This window comes from Salvelinus fontinalis, chromosome 11, assembly GCF_029448725.1.
Source record: "Salvelinus fontinalis isolate EN_2023a chromosome 11, ASM2944872v1, whole genome shotgun sequence".
In the NCBI taxonomy this organism is placed as follows: Eukaryota; Metazoa; Chordata; class Actinopteri; order Salmoniformes; family Salmonidae; genus Salvelinus; species Salvelinus fontinalis.
The window spans coordinates 45,650,511-45,672,950 of record NC_074675.1 but is presented as its reverse complement, the minus strand read 5'-3'; the positions used below and the strand labels follow the sequence as shown (position 1 = coordinate 45,672,950).

General features: G+C 44.4%; 1 protein-coding gene across 15 annotated transcripts in view; it reads left to right on the top strand.

The window, feature by feature from the left end:
* Positions 1-9,829, top strand: part of LOC129865839 (neurexin-2-like) — a 1,012,026-nt gene extending 1,002,197 nt beyond the window's left edge. For 14 of the 15 annotated variants that reach the window (XM_055938878.1, XM_055938873.1, XM_055938874.1 and 11 more), the window contains one exon: positions 6,516-9,829. In XM_055938878.1, coding sequence (XP_055794853.1) covers positions 6,516-7,396 — 881 coding nt within the window. In that variant the 3' untranslated portion in view covers positions 7,397-9,829. The remainder of the gene's footprint in view (positions 1-6,515) is intronic. The other variant, XM_055938875.1, reaches the window with a different exon arrangement.
* Positions 9,830-22,440: the final 12,611 nt, after the last annotated feature.

The following is a 22,440-nucleotide window of genomic DNA, read 5'->3' as shown; positions in this document are numbered from 1 at the left end:
TCAGGACGAGCCAACGTGATAGGCAGAATAACTAAGTCCCAGTGTTTGTTCAGAATGAGCCAACGTGATAGGCAGAATAACTAAGTCCCAGTGTTTGTTCAGAACAAGCCAACGTGATAGGCAGAATAACTAAGTCCCAGTGTTTGTTCAGAATGAGCCAACGTGATAGGCAGAATAACTAAGTCCCAGTGTTTGTTCAGAACAAGCCAACATGATAGGGAGAATAACTAAGTTCTAGTGTTTGTTCAGAATGAGCCAACATGATAGGGAGAATAACTAAGTCCCAGTGTTTGTTCAGAATGAGCCAACGTGATAGGCAGAATAACTAAGTTCTAGTGTTTGTTCAGAATGAGCCAACGTGATAGGCAGAATAACTAAGTCCCAGTGTTTGTTCAGAACAGGCCAACATGATAGGGAGAATAACTAAGTCCCAGTGTTTGTTCAGAATGAGCCAACGTGATAGGCAGAATAACTAAGTTCTAGTGTTTGTTCAGAATGAGCCAACGTGATAGGCAGAATAACTAAGTCCCAGTGTTTGTTCAGAACGAGCCAACGTGATAGGCAGAATAACTAAGTTCTAGTGTTTGTTCAGAATGAGCCAACGTGATAGGCAGAATAACTAAGTCCCAGTGTTTGTTCAGAACAAGCCAACATGATAGGGAGAATAACTAAGTTCTAGTGTTTGTTCAGAATGAGCCAACATGATAGGGAGAATAACTAAGTCCCAGTGTTTGTTCAGAATGAGCCAACGTGATAGGCAGAATAACTAAGTTCTAGTGTTTGTTCAGAATGAGCCAACGTGATAGGCAGAATAACTAAGTCCCAGTGTTTGTTCAGAACAAGCCAACATGATAGGGAGAATAACTAAGTCCCAGTGTTTGTTCAGAATGAGCCAACGTGATAGGCAGAATAACTAAGTTCTAGTGTTTGTTCAGAATGAGCCAACGTGATAGGCAGAATAACTAAGTCCCAGTGTTTGTTCAGAATGAGCCAACGTGATAGGCAGAATAACTAAGTCCCAGTGTTTGTTCAGAATGAGCCAACGTGATAGGCAGAATAACTAAGTCCCAGTGTTTGTTCAGAATGAGCCAACATGATAGGGAGAATAACTAAGTTCTAGTGTTTGTTCAGAACGAGCCAACGTGATAGGGAGAATAACTAAGTCCCAGTGTTTGTTCAGGACGAGCCAACGTGATAGGGAGAATAACTAAGTCCCAGTGTTTGTTCAGGACGAGCCAACGTGATAGGGAGAATAACTAAGTCCCAGTGTTTGTTCAGAATGAGCCAACGTGATAGGGAGAATAACTAAGTCCCAGTGTTTGTTCAGGACGAGCCAACGTGATAGGCAGAATAACTAAGTCCCAGTGTTTGTTCAGAATGAGCCAACGTGATAGGGAGAATAACTAAGTCCCAGTGTTTGTTCAGGACGAGCCAACGTGATAGGCAGAATAACTCAAATAAAATTTGATTTGATTTGAACTAAGTCCCAGTGTTTGTTCAGAACGAGCCAACGTGATAGGCAGAATAACTCAAATAAAATTTGATTTGAACTGAGTCCCAGTGTTTGTTCAGAACGAGCCAACGTGATAGGGAGAATAACTAAGTCCCAGTGTTTGTTCAGAACGAGCCAACGTGATAGGCAGAATAACTCAAATAAAATTTGATTTGAACTAAGTCCCAGTGTTTGTTCAGAACGAGCCAACGTGATAAGCAGAATAACTAAGTCCCAGTGTTTGTTCAGAACGAGCCAACGTGATAGGCAGAATAACTCAAATAAAATTTGATTTGAACTAAGTCCCAGTGTTTGTTCAGGACGAGCCAACGTGATAGGCAGAATAACTAAGTCCCAGTATTTGTTCAGAACGAGCCAACGTGATAGGCAGAATAACTAAGTCCCAGTATTTGTTCAGAACGAGCCAACGTGATAGGCAGAATAACTAAGTTCTAGTGTTTGTTCAGAACGAGCCAACGTGATAGGCAGAATAACTAAGTCCCAGTATTTGTTCAGAACGAGCCAACGTGATAGGCAGAATAACTAAGTTCTAGTGTTTGTTCAGAACGAGCCAACGTGATAGGCAGAATAACTAAGTCCCAGTATTTGTTCAGAACGAGCCAACGTGATAGGCAGAATAACTAAGTTCTAGTGTTTGTTCAGGAAGAGCCAACGTGATAGGCAGAATAACTAAGTCCCAGTGTTTGTTCAGGACGAGCCAACGTGATAGGTAGAATAACTAAGTCCCAGTGTTTGTTCAGGACGAGCCAACGTGATAGGCAGAATAACTAAATCCCAGTGTTTGTTCAGGACGAGCCAACGTGATAGGCAGAATAACTAAGTCCCAGTGTTTACATCAGTATCCATCTTTAACGATCTGCTTGCTTATTAGGGAAAATACACACCCCTTTGGAGTTTTGGTTTTAAAAAGGGGACTATTTCTCTAGTGCTGCGGAGAGGACCGACACAGGCAACACAGCAGGCTAGCGTAACTAGTGGAAAAGCTCAGACTCTCTCAACAGGTCAAATCATTTCACAATGGAGTGAGTAAAGTGGATTGTCAATGTTCCAAACGAAGGGCAGTGTTATGGCTTCTCTATGGGTTCTTGGCAGTTCTCATTGTGACGATGACCGGAGCGTTTGAAGCCTGTTTGAACAAGTCCATTCACACCAGCTGATTCATCATACGGCCAATGGCGTGGCTGTGTGGCCAACCTATGGGTGCGAACTGACCAATCAGAAGCTGCATATGCCGTTACAGGGCACAGTCATGGGAAGGGGAAGTATATCAGAGGTGTTGACAGGACTGTGTCCAGACAAAGAAACACTCAGTGAAGAAATGAGCGAGTCAGGTGCAGCTGTACATGTAGACGTCTGTGTTTGAGGGTTGAGAACCCATTATCTTCTCCATCCTGTGGTTAACAGTAACTTCTCCTATCATGGCACCAATGACAAAGCTTATGGCACTCACGCTAAAGCTGTGAATTCTGTGGCCAGTAGAGAGTGGTGGTATCGTTTGCAGGGGTGGTCCTCTCAAAATTCTTTTGCATACTCATTTATGATAATTAGGCCCGAAGGCCTGCAACATATTTGAGAAGAATGTGAACAGTAATAAATGACTGTACTTTCGAAGGAAGTCTTGGATTCACATTAGAAGCAGGTGCACAAAGACTATATTCTGTAGACACAATGAGCAGCTCCAGCAGATGCATAGCTGCTTTAGGTTTTCTCACAACACTCTTTCAGTGTCAGACACCTATAACTGGGCCACGCAGTAGCGGAACGCAGTGAGGGATAGTCGGCCTACAGAGAAGCAGGGGGACAGCGAGGCATCGCGTTGGCACAATTTCCGTCAGATAGACAGATGGCGAGGTAAAGATACACTACATGACCAAAAGTATGTGGACAAACATCTCATTCCAAAATCCTAGGTATTAATATGGAGTTGGTCCCCCCTTTGCTACTATAACAGCCTCCACTCTTCTGGGAAGGCTTTCCACTAGATGTTGGAACATTGCTGCGGGGACTTGCTTCCATTCAGCCACAAGAGTATTAGTGAGGTCAGGCACTGATGTTGGGCGATTAGGCCTGGCTTGCAGTCGGCGTTCCAATTCATCGTCAAGGTGTTCGATGGGGTTGAGGTCAGGGCTCTGTGCAGGCCAGTCAAGTTCTTCCACACTGATCTCGACAAACCATTTCTGTATGGACCTCGCTTTGTGCACGGGGGCATTGTCATACTGAAACAGGAAAGGGCCTTCCCCAAACTGTTGCCACAAAGTTGGAAGCACAGAATCATCTAGAATGTCATTGTATGCTGTAGCATTAAGATTTCCCTTCACTGGAACTAAGGGGCCCGAACCATGAAAAACAGTCCCAGACCATTATTCCTCCTCCACCAAACTGTACATTTGGCAATATGCGTTTGGGTAGGTAGCGTTCTCCTGGCATCCGCCAAACCCAGATTCGTCCATCGGACTGCCAAGTGGTGAAGCGTGATTCATTACACCCAAGAAAGCGTTTCCACTGCTCCAGAGTCCAATGGCGGCGAGCTTTACACCAGTCCAGCCAACAGCTGTCATTGCGCTTGTGTGCGGCTGCTCGGCCAAACCTATTTCATTTTGGAACTCGGTAGTAAGTGTTGCAACCGAGGACAATTTTTACGCACTACGCGCTTCAGCACTCGGCTGTCCCGTTCTGTGAGCTTGTGTGGCCTACCACTTCGTGCCTGAACTGTTGTTGCTCCTAGACGCTTTGCAATATCAGCACTTACAGTTGACCGGGGCAGCTCTAGCAGTGTAGAAATTTGACGAACAACTTGTTGAAAAGGTGGCATCCTATGACGGTGTCACGTTGAAAGTGACTGAGCTCTTCAGTAAGGGCATTCTATTGCCAATGTTTGTCTATGGAGACTGCATGGCTGTGTGCTCGATTTTATACACCTGTCAACAACGGATATGGCTGAAATAGCCGAATCCACTCATTTGAAAGGGTGTCCACATACTTTTGTATATGTAGTGAAGCTGCACCTCCATCTTATCTAGACACTCAGAGAAGAAGCTAACTATCTCTAGAGACCAGAAAGAGGGAAAGTAGGAAACGTTTGAAAGATAACTCAGAATGTGACATGTTTACAGAATATGTATGACCAGTCATCTCAGAATCTATAGTGCTATCTTATTTGGGCTAATGGTTCATTCATTTTCTCTGTGAATTTTTCTCTTTTCCTCAAATATGCCACCACTTTCTTCAAAGGTGTATCTTAACCTTCAGACACAGAGAAACACACATAAAAGTAGGCACCTTGATGTTGCCAGGGTAACACAGCGGCCATTTTGGCTGTGCGGTAGGAGTTGTATGAGTTGGGAATGGGCTGGATCCTATAAGGTTGAATACTGACTAACTTTTCTCTTTCTCAGCATTCATGTTTTTACTCCTTTTCAAGGCCTGTTTTTGTGCGCTGTGTATTATTGTTGATAATCTTTTGAAAGGTTTTGTGTAAAAGTTGCTCTATAACCCTTCTGAAAGTCCCTTGTCCTACTAATTGTGAGGTTGTCAGGAAAAATGTGGCTTGGGGGACTTGAGCGCTGGTGTGATATGTTGGCCTGGGGGTGACAAATACACCCCAAAATACCCTCGATACACATTTCTAGGTTTCTCCACACTCACTCGCTTTATCCGATCCCTATTCTGTTTAGATACATTAATTTACCTCATCAACTCAAGAAAGGCCCAGCGTTGAGACTATGTATGATCAATGTTATGGACATTTCTGTGGCTCACATTACCAATGTCCATAAAGAGAAATGTCATAACCTTTCAAATTGCCCCCTAACATTTTTACTAATTGTTTCTGGGATTGTGACCCTAACACGATTACGGGATGCGGCAGAGGGTAGCAAATAGTTTTTCGAAGAAGGAATGTAAACTTGTTATTTATGTTGTGCTATGTACTGCTAACACTTTCCTAGTATGTTATTGGCACTCCTATGTTTGACTCAATGATTTTGTCCTAACTTCAAAGCAATGTACTGATGTGTAACACCCTAAAATGTTTTATTAACTGTGGGTGTGATTATATTACAAAGGACAAAAAAAGTAGTTTGCAAAATCATTCAATTCCCATCTAAGACTGAATATGAAGGCATACAGATCCGGGTAAGACAGAAAGATCTGAGAAATTGTTAACTGTGTCAAGTGATAATTGAGAATAGGATTTCTTCATGTCCCATGTTTTAGCATATCTAGTGGGAGGATATGGGTGTTGGGACCACATCTGTAGACTGTGTTTCAGGGTAGAAACTAGGGGAATCAGTTTCGCCCAGCTGGTCTTTAGAGTTTGAATACAGATCACCATGCCCCCAGGCGGAATGGGATTTGAACCATTCTTCATGAAAACTGAAAAACACAATGAATTATTCAGATAATTATTTTATTTTTCACACAAAAAATAAAATAAAAAGAAATGGGGGGAAAGTTGTTTATCACTATCCGAGAACAATCTTACACAGCTTTCTTTTTGTAATTTTTTTTTTCATGCAAAAATCATGCGGCCAATTTGTTGATGTAAGTGACCTGAACTCCGTGGTTTGCTATCTTATTTAACCCAAAGAAAAACTGAAAGCTAGCGTAGAAATAGAACAGCATAGACAGGCAGATAGAGAAGGATAACTTGTATCTAGTAGATGTTGATATGTTGTTTAGTCTTTTAAACATGTACAGTAACATATCTGTGTAGTCATGTCCAGTCTAGTGTCAGGGAGATATCAGGAATAGCAGAATATGTATTATTTTCTTTATACTATGTATTGTACATCTGTTTAGTCAACTTAACTCTTTAAATAGAAGACTAGAGACTAACTAAACTAGCTTTAGAACTAACCTCATGTTAGGTTTTAGTGATGTTCTAATAATGGTGTTGGTGTTTTCATTTGAACTGTTGTTACTTTTCTATTTTGGTCCCGAGGAGGTGCCCTCAGTTTCTCACTAACGCTCTCTTCCCTCCGTTGTCTCTTTCTTGTCCTAGGAGGTGAATTAGTGTTGCCCATTATAACTGTGGACTCCCTAGACCCCCCCTACGCCACCCGCTACCCCGTAATCCCCCCGCCCCCCACCTACCGCCCCTTCCTCGAAACCACCAAAGAATCCCTCCCCCTGCCCAATGGCCGCCCCCCCTGCCCACTGGATCAGGAGGACTGCGAGGAGGCGGGACCCATCGAGGTGTCCGCCTACGGCTCGGGCGAGATGACCGAGTCGGACGATGAGGACTATTACAAAAACTCCCCCCTCGTCACCGATAGGACGGTCCTCCCCCCTCCCCCCAACGAGGGCAGCGTCCAAAACCCCCGCGACCGTCACTTCTCCCACCGGCCCCCTAACTCCCACCGCCCCCCCTTGTCGTCCACCCCCACGGCCAACCCCGACCAGCTAGGCCCCAGTCTCAACAAGCCAGGCGGCAGTAGCAGCAACATTCCTGCCGGCAAGATGAACACCCGGGATCAGGTGCTGCTGCCGCCCGCCCACCCCTCCTCCGACCCTGACCGCCACCGCCACGTCCCGGGCGTAACCTACCCTCCCAATTTCCCCCATGTGCCCACCCCAGACCCCACATCCCCGGAGAGAGGAGGGCCTCCCGGCGCGGTAGAGGTGATTAGGGAGTCCACCAGCACCACGGGCATGGTGGTGGGCATCGTGGCGGCCGCCGCCCTCTGCATCCTCATCCTGCTCTACGCCATGTACAAGTACCGTAACCGGGACGAGGGCTCCTACCAGGTGGACCAGAGCCGTAACTACATCAGTAACTCGGCCACGCAGAGCAACGGCACACTGGTGAAGGAGAAGCAGCCAGGCACAGCCAAGACAACCATCAAGAACAAGAAGAACAAAGACAAGGAGTACTATGTCTGAGACCGGCCTAGCCAGACACAGAGGACGAAAGGAGACGCACAGAGAGAGGGAGGGGCGGAGAGGAGGAGAGAGGGAAGAGTTGAAGGTATAGGTTGGAGAGAGGCACTAGATGAACTGACAACTGTAGAGTAATGAGTCAAATCTTTGTTGGCAGAGTTTTATTTTGTTTAGTATAGAGGTAACCTTACTGACAAAATGACCTCCTAGCTTTCCTTCTCAACCCATATAGAGCCTAAAGCAGAGAGATAAAAGATGAGATTAGAAAAGCAGCATATTTCATTAGATCTACACATACTCCTTTTTAACTACAGTTATTACAAACAGCGTGTGGTATTTTTCTCCATTACAGTAATATTCTTTCTCACATGGCCGTATAACCTTTTTTTTTAAACACAGAGAAGTCTTGTCTACAACAAATGGCTGCCAAACCTCGCTCAATGCAACATAGTTTTGTGCCAATGGCCAGACCCAGAGCTCATGCTACAATGGAGCCAGCTAATCCAGCAGCGTTTTAAAGGGTATTGTATTGTATATAGCCTCCAATCAGAGTTAATCATGGGGCTTCAGAGAGACACAGAGAAGGAAGAACCACCGTCAGAATTAAAGCAGAGGCCTGTTGTTTGGTATCAGATGCTATGTAGCGGGTCTAAACAGTCAACAAGCTAACGGATTCAATCGTAAATGGGTCGATTCTATCTAAATAGATGGGTTTGTATTGGAAGTTGAAACTTCACTGCTAGCCAAGTATGATTACACAAAAAGACTGCCAATATACAGAAACTAGGTGTCAAATCTGCCTTCTTCCCTCCTCCAAGTATTGAAACATCACCTCGCTCCTCTCGTAAAGTCTCTCTCGTTCTCTCCCCCTCCCCTTCTCTTTCACTCGTGCGCTCTCTTGCTCTCCATGTCTGCGGTCCCGAGGAACTGATGCGACATTATTCTGCTGTGTTTCAAGCATGTAGTATTAATTTACAAAAAAGAGATGACTATTTCTGTGGAGAAAAAAAAAATAATGCCGCTGATTGATAACGTTTAACTAGCGCGTGAGAACAACAAAAACTCCAACCAACCAACGGATGCTACTTATTACGTTTTAGCTGCAAAACCAACTTCTGAGGCCAAAACCCTGGGTCGTCTTTCAGTTTTCCAACAGATAGGCTATCCGTCATGTGTTTTCTTCTGGGCTCCACACAGCATTTCCCCCTACTGAGCCCACTAATGCGGAGGAAGCAGCTCACGTCGTTACTATCAAACACAGACCAGAAACCAACCTCCAGCAGACAAACTGACTTTGTTCTAAATAAATATATATATGTATAGAAGTTTCAGAGAAAAAAAACCAATGGACCTAACTGAGAGCATAAGAGGAGAAATGTACCCGAACGCGTGTGTATCAGTGGACTGGGTGATAAATAACGAATTTGATGGACTATTGCTACTTTGACATGAGACCGATTTCCCCCCCCCCCCCGTCCCCGTCCCCGTCCCCGCCCCACCAATCATACATACTATGACCAACATTCAACGACAGTGGGAAACGCAGGTTTCTTTCCCTCAAAAAATGTGAGACATTTGATGGAAATTGTGAATTCATTTGCTGGAGTCCCACTGTCGCCCCCTAGTGTTGGGGGGAAAGCGTACGTTACCTTGGATCTGCGTTCTTGCCTCTCATTGGTCAAGACTGATGACAGCCAATGAGGGCAAGTCTAGTGAAAAACATTCAATGAGAAAAAGAATGACAGAACAAGGCGAACAGCAGATGGACAAGAACTCTAGTAGTCCAATTTTCTCAACTATTAAAAAAGAAAACTGTACCATGAAAAGAAAAGAAAAACCTCCAAAAAAAAGTTTGTGCAATGTCTAAATATTTGAATCTCTCATCCCATTACTAAGAAAATGTGTTTTCCCTTCCTGTTTAGAGAAAAAATGATGACAAAGATAATTGATTCTGGGAAATTGGAAATTGATATATAATTGGTAATTGAGCAAATGTGATTTGGGTTACAAACATAAAACCGTGTTTTCTCCTTGTCAGTACGGAGACAAGATACTTTCCTCTCCATCACTGCTGCCACCTCACTCCGTTTCTTTCCTAAATCAATCCCCCCATCCTTCATCCCCTTTACTCACAATGGCAGATTGTATGTAACCATTCATTAACTGAAGACCGAACTGGGTCTTATCCATCTTCTATTTTCTATTGTTTTATATCTATCTCTATAACTGCTAGAGTCAAAACGGCTGCCAAGTCTGGAGACTGGCTCCAACCCATCCTTCTTCCTCATCCAGTTTGTCCGGTTTATGTTCCTCTCCATCCTCCTCCTCCCAGTATCTTCCTGTTCTTTCTAAATGTTATTGTAAAGTGTTCCAGTGAGATGACTCTAAATATGTGTACATTAACAGAGGGGAATACACTTGGTTATATACTTCTTATATCACTTGTTGTGTGGTCTGTTGGTCTCAATCAGTCACATATATTCCAGATGTTGTTTGTCACGTCGAAGAGTGTTAACACAACACTTATTTCAACACTCCTACTTTAACACATACTTAACACTAAGTATCTTCTACTTTAACACGTACTTTACACGAAGTATATCCTACTTTAACATGTACTTTACACTAAGTATATCCTTCTATAACACGTACTTTACACGAAGTATATCCTACTTGAACACGTACTTAACACGAAGTATCTTCTACTTTAACACGTACTTAACACTAAGTCACTTCTACTTTAACACGTACATAACACTAAGTAGCCTCTACTTTAACACGTACTTAACACTAAGTATCTCCTACTTTAACACGTACTTAACACAAAGTAGCTCCTACTTTAACACGTACTTAACACTAAGTAGCTCCTACTTTAACATGTACTTAACACTAAGTATATCCTTCTTTAACACGTACATAACACTAAGTAGCTCCTTCTTTAACACGTACATAACACTAAGTATCTCCTTCTTTAACATGTACTTAACACTAAGTATCTCCTTCTTTAACATGTACTTAACACTAAGTATCTCCTTCTTTAACACGTACATAACACTAAGTATCTCCTTCTTTAACATGTACTTAACACTAAGTATCTCCTTCTTTAACATGTACTTAACACTAAGTATCTCCTTCTTTAACACGTACATAACACTAAGTATCTCCTTCTTTAACACGTACTTAACACTAAGTATCTCCTTCTTTAACACGTACTTAACACTAAGTAGCTACTACTTCCACTTACAGAAGTGGAACTTGAAGCTGGCGCTTTATAGGGACTAATGAGGCTAGATATTTAAGGTATTATTCCAGTATAATGCTAGACCAGGACACCTGTCAGGAGTCGTTGTGAAGTCATTAATACACATGCACAGACATCACAACAGACATCACAACATAACAATCCTGTCTGCCTTCCAGGGTTGCATAGGTGACGAGTGGAAGAGGAGATAGGCGTGCTGCTTACCTACACACATAGGCCATACTGTATTTACCAGCTGAAATACTATACACTCACCGGACAGTTTATTAGGTACCCCATTCAGGAAAATGGATCGTTCCTCCAGACAGTGAGTCACGTGGCCTTGGATTGCTATAGAAAGCAGGCGGACAGGCATTCTGTTACTAAGCGAGTTTTGGGCTTGGTATGATCGTCTGTGCCAGGCACGCCGGATCCCGTATCGGGGCTTTTCATGCGGAACCGTGTCTAGGGTTTCCTGAGAATGGTGTGATAAACAAAAAACATGTAGTCATGTGGGTGAAAATAGCTTGTTGATGAGAGAGGTTTTTTTTGTTTTTTTTAACTAGGCAAGTCAGTTACCGGGGAACAGTGGGTTAACTGCCTTGTTCAGGGGCAGAACAACAGATTTTTACCTTTTCAGCACAGGGATTCGATCCAACAACCTTTTGGTTACTGGCCCAACGCTCTAACCACTACGTTACCTGCCGCCCCAGGTTGAAGGAGAATGGCAAAAATGGTGGTGTACCGCCATCCAATCTCCAGCAATTGCGTGATACCATCACATTAGCATGGACCAACATCACTGTGGAATGTTTTTGACTTGTAGAATCCATGCCCCAAAGATTTCAGGCTGCTCTGAAGGGAAAGGGAGTCCGACCCAGTACTAGATGGATGTACCTAATAAACTGAGTGTATACTTAAACAATAAAGCATGAGGGGGTGTGGTATATGACTAATATACCACGGCTAAGGGCTGTTCTTAGGCACGACGCATCCTGGACACAGCCCTTAGCCGTGGTAAATTGGCCATATACCACAAACCCCCAAGGTGCCTTATTGCTATTATAAATTGGTTACCAATGTAATTAGAGCAGTAAAAATACATGTTTTGTCATACCCATGGTATACGCTTTCAGCCAATCAGCATTCAGGGCTTCAACCACCCAGTGTATACTCCCATATAATGAGCACGCACATAATGGAGAACATCTGGCCTCCAGCCCCACACACTATGGAGAACATCTGGCCTCCAACCCCACACACTATGGAGAACATCTGGCCTCCAACTCCACACACTATGGAGAACATCTGGCCTCCAACTCCACACACTATGGAGAACATCTGGCCTCCAACTCCACACACTATGGAGAACATCTGGCCTCCAACCCCACACACTATGGAGAACATCTGGCCTCCAACCCCACACACTATGGAGAACATCTGGCCTCCAACTCCACACACTATGGAGAACATCTGGCCTCCAACCCCACACACTATGGAGAACATCTGGCCTCCAACCCCACACACTATGGAGAACATCTGGCCTCCAACCCCACACACTATGGAGAACATCTGGCCTCCAACTCCACACGCTATGGAGAACATCTGGTTTCCAACTCCACACACTATGGAGAACATCTGGCCTCCATCTCCACACACAGTGGAGAACATCTGGCCTCCAACTCCGCACACTGTGGAGAACATCTGGCCTCCAACCCCGCACACTATGGAGAACATCTGGCCTCCAACTCCACACACTATGGAGAACATCTGGCCTCCAACTCCACACGCTATGGAGAACATCTGGCCTCCAACCCCACACACTATGGAGAACATCTGGCCTCCAACTCCACACACTATGGAGAACATCTGGCCTCCAACTCCACACACTATGGAGAACATCTGGTTTCCAACTCCACACAGTATGGAGAACATCTGGCCTCCAACACCACACAATATGGAGAACATCTGGCCTCCAACTCCACACACTATGGAGAACATCTGGCCTCCAACCCCACACACTATGGAGAACATCTGGCCTCCAACTCCACACACAGTGTGAACATCTGGCCTCCAACTCCGCACACTATGGAGAACATCTGGCCTCCAACCCCACACACTATGGAGAACATCTGGCCTCCAACTCCACACACTATGGAGAACATCTGGTTTCCAACTCCACACACTATGGAGAACATCTGGCCTCCAACTCACACACTATGGAGAACATCTGGCCTCCAACTCCACACACTATGGAGAACATCTGGCTTCCAACAACACAGAGGTGACTGTTACACTGGTAATGAAGGTATCTTCTACATCCCTTTGGCTCTCACAATCCTGGATGTACTTCATCTGACCAAGACCTGCGGCTGGAAGACAAGGATACAGGTTACAGAGTTATTTGGGTGGATGAAAGCCAGTGGAGACACAAATAGGAAAGTCTGATCATTGAAATGTGTATTTTTATTTCTCCCTACACTAGTCCAGCAGTCGGCAGGCAGAAACACACAAACTGTTGAATAAGAGAATGCGCATGCACACACTTTATAGAAAAACATGAACAGAGAACCCAAACCCAACTCAGTCACAGAGTTCTCTGGAGCAAGCTAGGTAAAGGATGGCTTGATCATCGACTTCACATCCTAAAGAATTCCCTCCAATTATTGTTGGTGTTTCCCCTCTATTTCATCATCTCTTGTTCTTTCTCTCCCCTTTGTTGCATTACAAAACAAACGCTCCCCCGCGGCCAATCCTTACCAACATGACAGGTCTCCTCAAACGCTACGACTCCTAACTAGCCTGAAGACATGAGAGAGTGCTTCGCACCAACGCCAACCCCCTTCTCTGAAAATACTCCTCTTTGTTCTTCCTCAGCATTCATCAAAAACGTCTATGGCGTCTCATAACTACGCATTGTTGAGAAAAGCGTTGTGGTAAACAAGCCTCGAACGTTGCTTTCAGGAATACGTCATCACTTCCCCCAACGAGCCATCGGCTCTGACATCATCTGAAGCCGTCGCCGCTGCAGCACGCACACATCAGTGTTACTGTGCGTTTGCGATGGGTCTTCAGTGCCAGTTTATTGTTTATTCACTTCGCTTTCTGAGCTCAAATGTCTTGTGTGATGTACGGTGTCTGATGTGTGTGTCTGATGTGTCTGTGTGAGATGTGTGTGTGTGTGATGTGTTCCCTCCAGGCACATCGTTTTAAATGACAGAGGAGCATCCCTCAGGGCTAGAAATTGTGCCCCTGCAGAGAGCAGGGCAGGTAATCCTTCCCAGCCTATTACCTGTAAAATGGGTTTGGGGCAGGGACTCCTCAGGGCTTTTAATATGCCAGGTCATGATAGAACTACTGGTATTATGTTGTTAACATACAATCAAAGATGCAGTGACATTGTGTCTCATATTGCCTCATGGAAAAATATCACGAAAAGTGTGTGTGTGTGTGTGTGTGTGTACGTGTTTGTGTGTGTGTGTGTGTTTGTGTACGTGCGTGTGTGTGTATAAACGTTTGTCCCTCATAGTTCTCAGTGCCACTACCAACCCAGCTTCAGTGTTCTGAACTACTGTGTGTTAACACCATCCCAAACAGTTTCAAACTCCACTATGGTGAGAGAGAGGGCCTAGTCTCTCTCTCCTACCACTCCCCCACACTCAAGTCTCCTCCACGGGGTGCATCATGTGTTACTGATCCAGAACCTTTCTCTAAACCGCCGGGGGCCCCATCTGATGACACACCAGCTGATCTAGGACCTGTGGAAACCGCAGGAAGCTTTCTCTGATAACACAACAGCAGCAGCAGCCTCTGACGATCCTCCTCCTCCTCACACTCTCTCTCTCTCATTGTCTCTCTCTCTCTCCACCTCTCTCTCTCTCTCTCATTGTCTCTCTCTCTCTCTCTCTCTCTCTCTCTCTCTCTCTCTCATTGTCTCTCTCTCTCTCCACCTCTCTCTCTCTCTCTCTCTCTCATTGTCTCTCTCTCTCTCCACCTCTCTCTCTCTCTCTCTCTCTCATTGTCTCTCTCTCTCTCCACCTCTCTCTCTCTCTCTCATTGTCTCTCTCTCTCTCCACCTCTCTCTCTCTCTCTCATTGTCTCTCTCTCTCTCCACCTCTCTCTCTCTCTCTCATTGTCTCTCTCTCTCTCCACCTCTCTCTCTCTCTCTCATTGTCTCTCTCTCTCTCCATCTCTCTCTCTCTCTCTCATTGTCTCTCTCTCTCTCCACCTCTCTCTCTCTCTCTCATTGTCTCTCTCTCTCTCCACCTCTCTCTCTCTCTCTCTCTCATTGTCTCTCTCTCTCTCCACCTCTCTCTCTCTCTCTCATTGTCTCTCTCTCTCTCCACCTCTCTCTCTCTCTCTCTCTCTCATTGTCTCTCTCTCTCTCCTCCTCACACTCTCTCTCTCTCATTGTCTCTCTCTCTCTCCACCTCTCTCTCTCTCTCTCATTGTCTCTCTCTCTCTCCACCTCTCTCTCTCTCTCTCTCTCATTGTCTCTCTCTCTCTCCACCTCTCTCTCTCTCTCTCTCTCTCATTGTCTCTCTCTCTCTCCACCTCTCTCTCTCTCTCTCATTGTCTCTCTCTCTCTCCACCTCTCTCTCTCTCTCATTGTCTCTCTCTCTCTCCACCTCTCTCTCTCTCTCTCTCTCTCATTGTCTCTCTCTCTCTCCACCTCTCTCTCTCTCTCTCTCTCTCTCATTGTCTCTCTCTCTCTCCACCTCTCTCTCTCTCTCTCTCCACATGTCTCCCTCAACCTCTCTCTCTCTCAACCTCTCTCTCTCTCCACACATCTGAGTGTGTAGAAATGCACAAGATGTGTCATGGCTGACAGACACATTGATAGCCACGGGTGAGGATGACACATAGATGCCCAATTTACAAGTCAAATATGTAGCGTGCGCTATCTGTGTGGACGGGAGCCAGGGAGAGATAGAGAGATAATGGAAGAGAGAAAGATAGTAAGACAGCAGAAGAAGGAGAGAGAGTAGGAGAAAGAGACAAAGTAGGAGAAAGAGACAAAGTAAGAGAAAGGAGAAGAGAAAGAGAGAGAAAGAAGGAGAGAGTAAGAGAGAGCGAGGCTGTCAGTGTAGTGCAGAACTCTGCAGCCCTGCAGACATACTGAAGCACAGGGACGTGGAATGATGGATGAACATATAGCTAGCTACCTGCCTCCAAACACTAGTCACTGGAATAGAGCCATTCTCACTGCGCTTATCTATCAATCTGACTGTCAGAGGATTACAGCAGCTCAGAGGCAGATGGAGAGATGGAGGACATGGGGATGGGATGAAGTGATCTGTACTGCAAAGGGGAGACATAGCTGAGATTGGAGGAGCAAGCCTAGGTGTGTCTGTGTGTGTGTGTGTGTGTGTGTGTGTGTGTGTGTGTGTGTGTGTGTGTGTGTGTGTGTGTGTGTGTGTGTGTGTGTGTGTGTGTGTGTGTGTGTGTGTGTGTGTGTGTGTGTGTGTGACTGCGCGTGCGTTTTCCGAGCTGCACCATCCTTCCCCTGCCATGTTTTGCCGCGGTTGCCATGGTAACCAGGTCCGGCCATTGCGCGTGCTTGTCTAGGGTGTAAAGGCCATGTTGAGACCAGCAGCAGACGCCACAGATAGAATAGAGCCCTTGTCTATAAAGACTCAGAGGCTTCTTCACTCACCCTATATACCCACTCCATGTTGAATTCTAGTCAGCACCGTACCAATAACAAACTACATCATTGTCATTGATTAATTAATCACGTTTGAGATTAATCCTACGCTCATTCACACAGAACAAATTAAGGACACAAAATAATGAATAGGTGCTCATTAAATAAGCCTGTATACCGTTGTAATCAGGCCACTGTGGCTTTAAAGTAAGTATCCAGCTCACCTAGATATATTCTTTAAATGTAGTCACATTCTATTCTACTAAAATCTACTCGTCATTCCATTCAACTCCATCAAACTAATGAGGATATTGGAGCTGACTGTACTATTCACACAGTCAGGTGAAAACAATACCAAATCAAATCCAAATGTATTGGTCACATACACATGGTTAGCAGATGTTATTGCGAGTGTAGCGAAATGCTTGTGCTTCTAGTTGACAGTTCAGCATTATCTAACATGTAATCTAACAATTCCACAACAACTACCTAATACACACAAATCTATGTAAAGGAATGGAATAAGAATATGTACATATTAATATATGGATGAGAAATGACAGAGTGGCATAGGCAAGATGCAATACATGGTATAGAATACAGTATATACATACGAGATGAGTAATGCAAGATATGTAAACATTAAAGTGGCATTATTGAAGTGACTAGTGATTAATTTATTAAAGTGGCCAATGATTTCAAGTCTGTATGTAGGCAGCAGCCTCTCTGTGTTAGTGATGGCAAATACCACACACAGTGTGTGAGAAGTCTTCGGGAGGGACTGGGATAGGGAGAACTGGGATAGGAAGGACTGGGATAGGAAGGACTGGGATAGAGAGGGACTGGGATAGAGAGGGACTGGGATAGGAAGGCTGGGATAGGGAGAACTGGGATAGAGGACTGGGATAGGAAGTACTGGGATAGAGAGGGACTGGGATAGGGAGGGACTGGGATAGAGGACTGGGATAGGAAGTACTGGGATAGAGAGGGACTGGGATAGAGAGGGACTGGGATAGGGAGGGACTGGGATAGGGAGGGACTGGGATAAGGAGGGACTGGGATAGGGAGGGACTGGGATAGAGGACAGGGATTGGGAGGGACTGGGATAGAGAGGGACTGGGATAGAGAGGACTGGGATAGGGAGGACAGTGATTGGGAGGACTGGGATAGGGAGGACAGTGATTGGGAGGACTGGGATAAAGAGTACATGGATTGGGAGGTCTGGGATAGAGAGTACAGGGATTGGGAGGACAGGGATAAAGAGTACATGGATTGGGAGGACTGGGATAGAGAGGACAGGGATTGAGATGACTGAGATAGAGAGGACAGGGATAGAGAGGACAGAGATTGAAAGGACAGGGATTGAGAGGACTGGGATTGAGAGGACAGGGATTGAGAGGACAGGGATAGAGAGGACATGGATAGAGAGGACTGGGATTGAGAGGACTGGGATTGAGAGGACTGGGATAGAGAGGACTGGGATTGAGAGGACTGGGATAGAGAGGACAGGGATAGAGAGGACTGGGATTGAGAGGACTGGGATAGAGAGGACAGGGATTTGGAGGACTGGGATAGAGAGGACAGCGATTTGGAGGACTGGGATAGAGAGGACAGAGATTGAGAGGACTGGGATAGAGAGGACAGGGATTGAGAGGACAGGGATTAGAACACAATATTGGGATGACTTTCCACAGGTAAGGATAATTAATAGACCAACTGTGGAACACCAAAAGGGGTTAGAAAACAGAGGGTTGATGAGGAAAGAAGAGAAAGAAACAGAGAGAGTGATATATAGAAAACAAGGAGGGAGGGTCAGCTAATATGAAGATAGTCCCCAGGTACGTATCCTACTGGTTATCTATTAAAGGTGGTCGGTGGAAGGATGGACTTCCTATATTTCATTTGGATAAGAGATGGGGCCAATCTGTCATCATTGTTCACACAGCAGGGCTATGGACTTCCTGGATTTAAATCTCAATACTCTATTGTTGGGGGTGCATCTCAATGCTCTGTCAAAGGCGTACCCTGTACTACAGATCAAGACAGTACGCTGACAAGTTCAATCCATATTTCACCTTTATTCATTTCAGAGCATGAGCAGTATGACATCATTCAATCATTTGCTGTTGTAAAAGCTTTTTCCAACAGAACACTCGTGTGTTTACATGGTGTGCTGATCCACAGCATGGCTTATTAGGAACAACCACCCCACCTCTTAATATGCACATTGCAAATTACAGTGTAGCTTCAAAACAAGCAGCATTTATTATCTTGTGCGCTGCGACACACACAGCCGAACAAAATGAATACCAAGTGCCCGGCGCTTCTCAAGCAAAGTGAAGAACAAATAACTGCCGTTGTCTCGGCCATTTTGTCACAATAATGAAGCATGTAATTGTTCTGTACACATTATGCAGCGGCCAATTGAAATATTTACCCTCAAACACTCCTCCTCTGAAGTATTTTGTGTAAACACAACTATTTATTCAGCTTCTCTTATCAGCCGCCTCAAAATAGCAGCTTTTGTAGTTGTTTGTGTGCTGGTATGCACTGCACAGCCCCAAAACACGGCCATGGTATTTGTAGAATTAGTTTGGCTATCAACTAAAAAGATGTTACACCTTTTAGGGATGCCAGTACCAAAGAACAACTACAGGACTGAGTCATTTAGAATCTTGTACTAAGGAGAAGATGAAGATATCGTGACAAATTGCAAAAGGAGGCTTGGCATACTTCTCAGTGGAGCTATAACTAGTGCAAAAACACAGTCTTGTGTTTAGAGAATAACTTACCTATAATTGAGTATTTGATCCAAAAATGCATTCTGCCATAGATTTAATAGGACATTTAAACAGGATAATTTTCTTTGCCATGTGCCATCTTTTTCAGATCATGTATGTGGCAAAAGAGTAATTTCACAAGTACAGCAGAATTCTACAAGGCAGGCTTTACAAAGCCTTTTTCTTCTGTAATGTTGCTGTTCTCAATTTAACAATATGCAGTCTTGGCTTATCATAACTCACTATGATTGAACAATGTTTTTATCTTCTTTAAACATCCGTTGACTATTCCGTAGTGAAAGCCATCTTTTGACTAATTTGAGGGAAGGGGTTGATCAGCAGAACATTCAAGCTCAGTAACGAGTCATGATGACGACTGCCTAAACATTGTGTATGTTTTGTCATTTAGCCTTGATAGATCCATCGAAATGTGCAAGTGATCTAAATACATTTTTTAAAATGATAATCAATTCAGAGAATCTTTGAATATGCCTCATGCAATTGGAGTTGTTGACAACAGATGCACGTTGAAACACTGCCCTCTGCTGTCCATCTTCAGAAAACAGGCCATTTTGACCCTCATAGTATCCCCTCTTATTGTGTTTCTGCACATGGGGACCAGAAGTCACTTTATTTGACCTACGTGGTATTCAGTTTTTCTATGTCAAAGGATAGCCTGGAATGCACACTGAATATCACTCGATTTCACTATTGTTTTGCTTGAACGCAGAAATATTATGTATATACTCCAGGCCAGTGGAGGTTGCTGAGGGGAGAACGACTCATAATAATGGCTGGAACAGAGCAAATGGAATGGCACCTGGAAACCATGTGTTTGATGTATTTGATACCATTCCACTGATTCCGCTCCAGTCATTACCACGAGCCCGTTCTCCCCAATTAATAAGGTGCCACCAATCTTCTGTTGTCCAGGCTATCCTTGATAAAGTGTTCACCCTGTAGTTCAATGAAAGGGGCGTCCGGTCTCCATGTGCAGCAACACACCAAAGATTGTCAATTATATTGACAAGATAGTCAAGTGACCTCAAAGATGGAAGGCAGGCAGAGGTGGCGAGATCAGGTGAGACCATTCTAGCCAATGCGAGGGCTGATAAACGTCTGTGAACAACAGGCCATAGAGATAGATAGTGCACTCATCTTTGTATCTGTGCCATTATAGCGTCTGTGACAGCCTCAATGGCGCTGCCCATGCTATCTCCATTTTAAAGTAGTGAATTTTGTTCTTCACTGGCTGATTGCTCCTAACTCATAGGAATCCCGACCCAGTTGACTACATTAAAATGGTGGAAGCCCTCTATGGCCATGTCCATGCTAAAACAGGTTATAGCCACGATGACACCTCTATCTCTATGACAACAGGCACATCTCCAATATAAAGTCGTCCACTTATATCAATGTATTCATAGCCTCTTTCAAGGCCCCAACAACCAGATATTCTGGTTCAGGGAAATGGAAAAAGAGCCTGCTTTTGGATGTTAACAAGGAGACACCAGAGATAGTAGAGAAAAGAGGAGATAGGAATCCCATTGGGAATATGAACGGCGGAAAGTATAACGCCCCGCCCAGCAGACTGTTGACCAATCATGTTCACATTGTCATGTGATTGCTAAGCTAATCGTCAGGCAAACCCTTCTCAAAGTCAGGGTGTGAGTCGAGAAACTTGCCTATTTTCCTCAAAAGTACGTAATGTCACGATTCCAAAGCTATACGATATTACTAAAAACAAGTTAATTATCTCACATCTCAGAAAAGATTTGTAATGTACTTCTTGTTGACGTTATTCATGCCAATGTTGGGTTTTTAAGCTAGCATCCAATTGACTCCCATTCACTCCTTGAAGGAGAGCCCTCTTTGTCACAGAATTGCCCAGAATGTACGACATGGCCCATTGACGACAAATGGGCAACGTACACAATGGGCACTCACACGATTCCAATGGGGTTTCCCATCTCCCCAAAATAATCTCTGGCGACATTCCATCTTAACTCCTCATTTGCTGGATTGGTTGAACAGTGCAGAAGAGAACCTCCGGACAGCTTTTTTCTTCTGGTCAAGACCAGCATGTAGGGGATCTAGTTTCAGGTGTTTCTTTTACACCTGCTATGTTAGGTTAGTACATTCATAACAACCTAGCCATTCCGAAACTTCTATTCAAATAAATACGCCTCACGTAGCAAATTAGCCATTACATTTTTTGTTGACCAAATTTGACACGCTCTCAGCATTGACTCTCTCAACTATCCGACTTCGTAGGCTTCTTTTCATGGACAGATTTTGGGAAGAGTAAAACCTCTCACTTCCTCTCTGAGCACACCAAACAACCAGCCCTCCCACCACCAGAGACAGAAGAAGAAGCAAAACACCCCACTTTCTGTTTTTGGGGGGGGGGGGGGGGGGGTCAAAGAACTAAGTAGACCAGACCCAACTGCTATTGCATTGGTGTCTATGGGAAACACACCCATTTTTTTTCCAACAGTAAAAGGCCTGCGTGAACTATCTTCATTTATCCACCATCTTTGACCAATCTGAGCGAGGGCTAGGCTCCCCACATCCTTCCTTTGAGTAGCCTTTAGAGCACAGGTGTCAAACTCATTCCACGGGGGGCCGAGTGTCTGCGGGTTTTCGCTCCTCCCTTGTACTTGATTGATGAATTAACATCACTAATTAGTTAGGAACTCCCCACACCTGGTTGTCTAGGGCTTTATTGAAAGGAAAAACCAAAAACCTGCAGACACTAGGCCCTCCGTGGAATGAGTTTGACACCTGTATTGCTGTCTGTGGCCTGTGGGCATGGAGTGTGATTAAGTGGTGATGCTGTCTGAACTAAATGCCCTTTCCTAATATAGAACTACCCCTTTTATGATGCTGATGATGATATAATTGTGTGTTCATAATCTTCTGATCTTGTAGGAAGTTAATCTAACAAATTATTATAATAATAAAAAAACAGAACGAAAACAACAATTTAGCTCTATTTGCCTCAACTTAAGGGCCCTCGGACAAATGTAGTTGGTCTTGTTTACTTTTTCAGTGGGACTACAAACGGCATAGGTATTACATATTCACCCAATTATATTTTTGCAAGGCATTGGAGTTCAGTTCATTGGTGTGGTTGTGTTAAAATCATCCCTGGATACAAAATGAAAGCCAGCAAACTATCAAATCAGAAGGAATAAACATGTTTAGAAGCCTTTCTTTCCCTCAGAAAGCCTGCAAGCACCCGTCAACGATAAAAATCATAATTTTTCTCAAGTTTTCTCCCAACCTTAATCATCTTCTTAACATTACACTTTGATGAACAGGGAAATGCACTCTTTATGGATTTGAAATTAAACAAATGTAATCTCGCATAAATCCT